A 7,441-nucleotide genomic window follows, 5' to 3' on the forward strand; every position below is an offset into this window, starting at 1 on the left:
GTATACTATATTCATGTTTCAGGTGAAAGATGTCTATTAAAGGTACGGCAGTTGTCTCCTTGGGCGATAAGGAAAAGTGACGTTTGGTCCCTTTTTCCAGAGAGTGTTTTGGGGTGTAGCACTAAATTTGTTGGTTTAATTGACTTCTATTTATAACAAATGTATCCAAGTCTGTCAAATCATCTTTCTGGATAGCAAAGTCACTGTTCAGAAGTGTGGAAGAAAAAAAAAAACCCCAAGAACCTGGGTTTGTTTTAGTATTTATTTTGTTTACAGTATGTTCTGTTGCAAAGTGGACAATTGATCCATTAAACACTGCCCTCTAGTGTACAAATGTCCACAGCACACCAGTCACAGCACCTGGTACCACTTATCCTACACAGCAACGGGAGGAGGCTGGAGCCGAGTCCAAGGGACAAAGCGGGGTACATCCTGGACGGGGTGCCAACCCATCGCAGGGCACAATCGCATACACACTCACACACTACAGACAATTTAGAAATGCCAATCAGCCTACAATGCATGTCTTTGGACTGGGGGAGGAAACCCCTGAAGCAGAGAGAGAACATGCAAACTCCAAGTACACAGGGCGGAGGTGAGATCCGAAAGAGAGAAAAGAAAAGGAAGTCAAAATACCTATTTACGCACGGCTTATAGTTCACCTGTGTGAAGGAACAAATCGAGGTGAGGCCGTAGAACATTTTTCAGCTTTATATTTAAGAAAAAAAAAATAAAAAAACCTTCAATAATACATTATTATTATTATTATGGCATGCTTCACGGTACAAATGTAAAGCGGCTCATGTTTCGTACTTAAATCAAGAACGTTCGGCACAGAAGAGGTATTTCATCTCACATTCTGTAGAAAAATCAATAACAAATACAATCAATATACAGAAACACTTTTTCTCCCCCCTCCAGAGCACAAATGACCAGTAATACAAATAAAACACGTTATGTAGCATTTCTGTAGTAGTCCCAAGTTGTGTGTGTGTGTGACAGAGAGAGAGAGTTTGTGTAACACATTTTTATTAGCGTCGTTGCATCTCGACGTATGTATATGTTTGAATACTTTGCCTTTCCCCTTTCTCTGGCCTTACAGGCATTTGAATCCCTTTCATTGCGTTTAACAGTAACTCTGTTCACATGCACGCCGAAGATCTGACCGTAGTCCGAGAGTCGGTCCGAGATACGATCACGTAAGCAGCAAGGTCTCGTTAACGTCCGAGTCGTGTCGAATGGTCAGCGATCTGATCAGTAAGCGGGGACGTTTCCCCCTAGCCTGGTGGATCGTTGACCGTGAAAAAGTTTATCTGATCAACGTTTTACTTAAAAGCCAAAACAGGTTTTATCCCAGCCCAGACATTAACATGAATGAACATTATCATTGCCCTGTCCAGCTTTTAATAGGAAAAAAAAAAAAAGTCACGATATGAAATGGCAGTAGCCAAAAATGTACACCGTCTACCCTCACTCATCAAAATGCATTTTTATATTTCGTAATCCGCTCTAGAACCTCCGCTCTCCATTTTTCAGTGTAGAAAACTGAAGAAATAACACCTTAGCAAGTGGAAATATCTTGAAGACGTTCAGACGTAGCGAATATTTCCTATTAAGAGTTTAACATACCAAATACTAGATTATTAATCCAATTCGGAGACATTTTAACTCATTTCAAGCTTCAATTTTGAGCATTTATTTCTAGAAAGAAGAGTAAGAGCGAGTATGCGGTATGACAGTAGAATACGAGCAGTTAGAGCTTGAGATAAGGCTGAATAATCTTTCGGTCCTCACAACTAATTTGCATAAAGTGAAGGAATTACTCGGCCGAATCGTGGCTCAGAGTTGCAAACTTGGTTTAGAGTATTTCGCTGACTCGTATGACTTTTTATTGAATTTCATAGGACTTACTGATGTGGTCTGTTGTAAACACTAATCGTCTGCTATGTGTACGCACAGACATGGAACAAAGAAAAAAAAAAAAAAAAAAAGTGCTCAGAAAACAGTATTTTCAGTATATATACACACACACACACAGTTCGCTGGCGAACTTCCGGATCTTTCCCGGACGTTCTATGTTCGGTATTTATCTTCAGCTTATTCACTGGGTGAGGGGCGGTGGGAGAACATCCTGAGCTGAGCACTCATTCACAACGAGGAGGAGTTTAGCATAGACAATCCACCTACTGTTATGGTGTGGAAGGAAACCGGAGAACCTGGAGGAAACCCACAGGGATATGGGAAGAACACGCACGCAAATTCCACACGGCCAGTAACCCGAGTGATCCATTTTCCGGATTTCTATATTATTCCCGGAGTGTGAAGCAACCCTGACATATTCATGTTAAAAAAAATGAAAAAAAAAACGAATGAAAGTCATAAGTAGGTGTGTCTAGGTGTGTTTTGCATTGCATTTTTATATACAGTTGTTAGTTGGGCTGTTTTGTGTGTGTGTGTGTGTGTGTGTGTGTGTGTGTGTGTGTGTGTGTGTGTGTGTGTGTATGTAAACAAAGTTGGCATCTAGTGCAACACTAGTGCTACTTCTTTGTATATTTCCAGACCGAGTGCTGATCTAGGATCAGCTGTTCCTTTACAGGTTTATGTCCATGAACAGATTAACAGGAAGAAATGAGCTGATCCTACATCAGCACTCTCCTCGTCAGCCGCTTGGTTCGTTCTCAGGTCATCGGGGGGGCTTTAGGTCTTACGTTGTACGAGCCTATGAAGTCTTTTGGGTCTTTCGAGTGTGAGAACTGGACCTGGTTAATGTCTGTGGAGCGATTCCATGTAATAGAAGGTGGCTCCTAAAGCCCAGCTCGTCTCCACCTCGTTGATTTTTCTGGCCAGCTGAAACACGTACAGAGAATAACGTTAGCGTGTGGACGACTGGCAAAGAGCGAGGATCGGAACGATCATAGAAAAGTCATTATAATGCAGAGAAACCATGCAGTGTGGAGGTTCAGGACATACATGCACCCCCCCCCCCCCGCCATTTGTGTGAGTGTGTGAGGTGTTTCTCTTGAACTCTCTCTCCATTTGTGTGTATGCGCGTGTGTGTGCGCGCGTACCTTCAGCTCCTTGTCCGGGGGGAAGCCGAGCTCCTGCAGCAGCACTGAGATGTAGGTGAGGTCCAGACAGAGGAAAGGGTTTGTTCCTGCACCAGCCTCCATGTCCTTACACACTGCACGTTGAACATAAACAGTTCCTTCATAAACACACACTTTACCTTCTAACTTTCCAGCCACACGTCACACTTAATCAACATCTCCACCTTCTCTGGTCACTTGCCAGTCGCTTTGGACAAAAATATCTGCTGAATGAATTCAACAGAATTTACGAACTGTACACGTTCACTTGACTTTATAAGTCCCGAAACAAAAGTAAAGTGAACGAATGACGAGAAGCAATCTGTGTAGGAAATGAACACACACTTTCCTGCTTTCTATGCGTCTATTTTTATCCTCGAATATTAAAGCTGATGTGTGTATTTTAACCCAAGAGTTCTTGTTTCATTTCATATATATACACACAACGTGAAAAACTACAATGAACTGTACGTCCTGTGTGTAATACGAGGAGGCAGCAGAGACTGTTCAATTCACCTTTTTTGGCACCATCTATGTAGTTGCTTACACGAAGGGAGCCTCCGGACTTCTCATCTGAGTCAGAGAGAGGCAGAGAGACGCCGATGTGATCAACTGCAGTGTTTATGATGAGACAGAGTGAGATAGCTGATGATATACGAGCCTTTGTATGATGTACAGCACATACCGATGAGGCCCAGGTCCACAGCACGGTCGTAGTAATACGAGAATGCATAGAACTCCATGCGTTTCACCTCTTCTGCTTTCTGCACTCGTTTGTAGATCATCTTCTCCACTTTGCTCAAGCATGACTCGTAGATGGGCTCTCCTGAAATCAAAAAGCGATGATTGGATCGCAAATCATGATTAACCTAAAAATAACCTAACAGGACTGGCCTGACCCTCGGCGTATACTTTGTGCCCTTTACATGAAGGCATTTTATTATTCATTCATTCATTCATGATTCTATCTTCATCCTATCCCTCAGGCGTGAGGCAGGAATACACTGGGGTTTTACTTTGAAGTGTTAAGGAGTATGATGTCAAACACGTTTTCCACCATTATGAAATTTGAAGTGAAAGTGGTCATGAAGTAATAAATCAGCGATGTAGTGTGAAGTGGGACTGGCCCATTGAATAAGTGAGGTACAATGATTTGGGGCTGGCCCATTGAATAAGTGAGGTACAATGATTTGGGACTGGCCCATTGAATAAGTGAGGTACAATGATTTGGGACTGGCCCATTGAATAAGTGAGGTACAATGATTTGGGACTGGCCCATTAAATAAGTGAGGTACAATGATTTGGGACTGGCCCATTGAATAAGTGAGGTACAATGATTTGGGGCTGGCCCATTGAATAAGTGAGGTACAATGATTTGGGGCTGGCCCATTGAATAAGTGAGGTACAATGATTTGGGACTGGCCCATTGAATAAGTGAGGTACAATGATTTGGGACTGGCCCATTGAATAAGTGAGGTACAATGATTTGGGACTGGCCCATTGAATAAGTGAGGTACAATGATTTGGGACTGGCCCATTGAATAAGTGAGGTACAATGATTTGGGGCTGGCCCATTGAATAAGTGAGGTACAATGATTTGGGACTGGCCCATTGAATAAGTGAGGTACAATGATTTGGGGCTGGCCCATTGAATAAGTGAGGTACAATGATTTGGGACTGGCCCATTGAATAAGTGAGGTACAATGATTTGGGACTGGCCCATTGAATAAGTGAGGTACAATGAATTGGGACTGGCCCATTGAATAAGTGAGGTACAATGATTTGGGACTGGCCCATCGAATAAGTGAGGTACAATGAATTGGGACTGGCCCATCAAATAAGTGAGGTACAATGAATTGGGACTGGGCCAATAAATCAGTGATGTAGTGTGAAGTGGGACTGGCCCATTGAATAAGTGAGGTAAAATGAATTGGGACTGGCCCATTGAATAAGTGAGGTACAATAATTTGGGACTGGGCCACTGAATAAGTGAGGTACAATGATTTGGGACTGGACCAATAAATCAGCGATGTAGTGTGAAGTGGGACTGACCAGTGAGGTAGTGATGTATGGTAAATTGAGACATGGACAATGGGGAAGTATGGTATGACCAAAATGTGAGACAGAAGGTGGTGTGACTTTGGAGTTTGGTTTAGGGAGTTGATTATATTATATTTGGGATTAGAGGGAATTAGGACTGGACCACTGAGGAAGTAAGGTAAATTGAATTGGGACTGGCCCACTATTGGTGAATTTGGACTAAATCACTGGGGTAGATCCAAATTGGGACTACGCCACTACAGGAGTGAGGTGGCATGAATTGGGACAGGACCCATTGAAAGAATGAGGAATGCTGGATTTGGGGCTGGGCCACTGAAGGAGTGTACTCACGTGATTTGGGACTGGGCCAATAATGGAGTGAGCTAGAGTAGTTTTTTGACTTGGCCACAAATCTGGGTAAATGTGGTAGGTGTGAATTGAGCCAGGGCCGTTGTGGCATACCTGCTTTCTGGCCCTTTAGGGTGTAGGTGACCTCTGCATGCTCCCACTCTCCTGTGTAGTCTGGCGCCAGACATGGACTCACCAGCTCCTGACTGCCCCCTACTGAGGGAAGCAACAGCATCAAACACCATTGGGAGAGTGAATACTGGCTCACCTTGTACACAGTTTACACTTCTTTTCTTATAGCTCAAAGCTTTGAAGATCAGTTGTGACCAGATTCAACATCATCATTAATAGAACTCGCTCCTCTGACGTCTAGCACTGACAAAGTGGCAAAGTCTGCCATCCTGTGGACATTATTGTTAGTGCTACATCTAGTGACATGCATACACATACAGTTAAGAACAAAACAAAGCACACTGATAGAACCAGGATGGTGTTACATAACAAGAACAAATCAAAAAATCTGATTAAAATTTCAAGTGTATAAAACGATAATCCCAGCAGTGAACTGCAGCATCGCTTTGAGCCTGAGCTCGTGCTAAATCGGTGCAACAGCTGGCCTCCAAGAAATTAATCTTTGGTGTTAAGAGATTAGATAATGGCTTATTTATTGGAGGAGGGGATGAGGTCTTTAAATGCCAAAAGATGAGTAGAGATTGAAAGAGCACATACCAGGCTGTCCTTCAACCCCTCCCAGCACGGCCAGTCTGGCGGACATCAAACCGAGTCCCAGGTAGCTGAAGAGCGGGACAGAGCGAGCAAATGTTATCGCTTAAAAATTATTTTAATTTGGTCACTGACCTATCTAATCAGGAATGTGCGTCCCAAAACCGAATTCTCATTGCAGCAGTCTACAGAGCTAAACATGACTTTGTACATTAAACTGAAGATAGAGTCACCCGTCACACACCGAGTCCATTGGATTAATTGGAGTGAATCAATTAAAGCAGTAATCTAGCAATCTAACGTTCTGCTTAGACTCGAAATTAAAGGGCTTGAGTGCTTACGCTCTAATCATCAGTGTGAGAGCCGTGCTGTACATGTGGATCCTCTCTCTGTCTGTGTCTGTCTCTCCGTCTCTCTCTCTGTCTGTCTGTCTCTCTTTCTCTGTCTGTCTCTCCCTGTCTGTCTCTCTGTCTCTCTCTCTCTCTGTCACTCTTTCTCTGTCTGTCTCTCCCTGTCTGTCTCTCTTTCTCTGTCTGTCTCTCTCCGTCTCTCTCTCTGTCTGTCTTTCTCACTGTCTGTCTGGCTCCCTGTCTGCTCATCTGTCTGTCTCTATCTCTGCCCGTCTGTCTGTCTCTCTCTGCCCGTCTGTCTCTCTCTCTCTCTGCCCGTCTGTCTGTCTCTCTCTCTGCCCGTCTGTCTGTCTCTCTCTCTGCCCGTCTGTCTGTCTCTCTCTCTGCCCGTCTGTCTGTCTCTCTCTCTGCCCGTCCGTCTGTCTCTCTCTCTGCCCGTCCGTCTCCCTGTCTGTCTGTCTCTCTCCCTGTCTGTCCGTCTGTCTCTCTTCCTGTCCGTCTGTCTCTCTCTCTCTCTCTCTCTCTCTCTCTCTCTCTGCCCATCTGTCTTTCTCCCGGTCTGTCTGTCTCTGTCTCTCTCTCTCTGCCTGTCTGTCTCTCTCTCTGCCCGTCTGTCTCTCTCTCTCTCTCTCTCTCTGCCCGTCTGTCTCTCTCTCTCTCTCTCTGCCCGTCTGTCTCTCTTCCTGTCCGTCTGTCTCTCTCTCTCTCTCTCTCTCTCTCTGCCCGTCTGTCTCTCTCTCTCTCTGCCCGTCTGTCTCCCTGCCTGTCTGTCTCTCTCTCTCTCTCTCTCTCTGCCCGTCTGTCTGTCTGTCTCTCTCTCTCTCTCTGCCCGTCTGTCTGTCTCTGTCTCTCTCTCTCTGCCTGTCTGTCTCTCTCTCTGCCCGTCTGTCTCTC

General features: G+C 44.5%; 1 protein-coding gene across 3 annotated transcripts in view; it reads right to left on the bottom strand.

Moving 5' to 3' along the window:
- Positions 1 to 2,454: 2,454 nt before the first annotated feature.
- entpd6 (ectonucleoside triphosphate diphosphohydrolase 6) overlaps positions 2,455 to 7,441 on the bottom strand; it is a 14,443-nt gene continuing 9,456 nt past the window's right edge. For 2 of the 3 annotated variants that reach the window (XM_053632439.1, XM_053632437.1), the window contains 6 exons: positions 6,204 to 6,268; positions 5,589 to 5,690; positions 3,772 to 3,912; positions 3,603 to 3,659; positions 3,069 to 3,181; positions 2,455 to 2,847 (listed from right to left, as the gene is read on the bottom strand). In XM_053632439.1, coding sequence (XP_053488414.1) covers positions 2,764 to 2,847; positions 3,069 to 3,181; positions 3,603 to 3,659; positions 3,772 to 3,912; positions 5,589 to 5,690; positions 6,204 to 6,268 — 562 coding nt within the window. In that variant the 3' untranslated portion in view covers positions 2,455 to 2,763. The remainder of the gene's footprint in view (positions 2,848 to 3,068; positions 3,182 to 3,602; positions 3,660 to 3,771; positions 3,913 to 5,588; positions 5,691 to 6,203; positions 6,269 to 7,441) is intronic. The other variant, XM_053632438.1, reaches the window with a different exon arrangement.

This window comes from Ictalurus furcatus, chromosome 9, assembly GCF_023375685.1.
Source record: "Ictalurus furcatus strain D&B chromosome 9, Billie_1.0, whole genome shotgun sequence".
Taxonomy (NCBI): domain Eukaryota; kingdom Metazoa; phylum Chordata; class Actinopteri; order Siluriformes; family Ictaluridae; genus Ictalurus; species Ictalurus furcatus.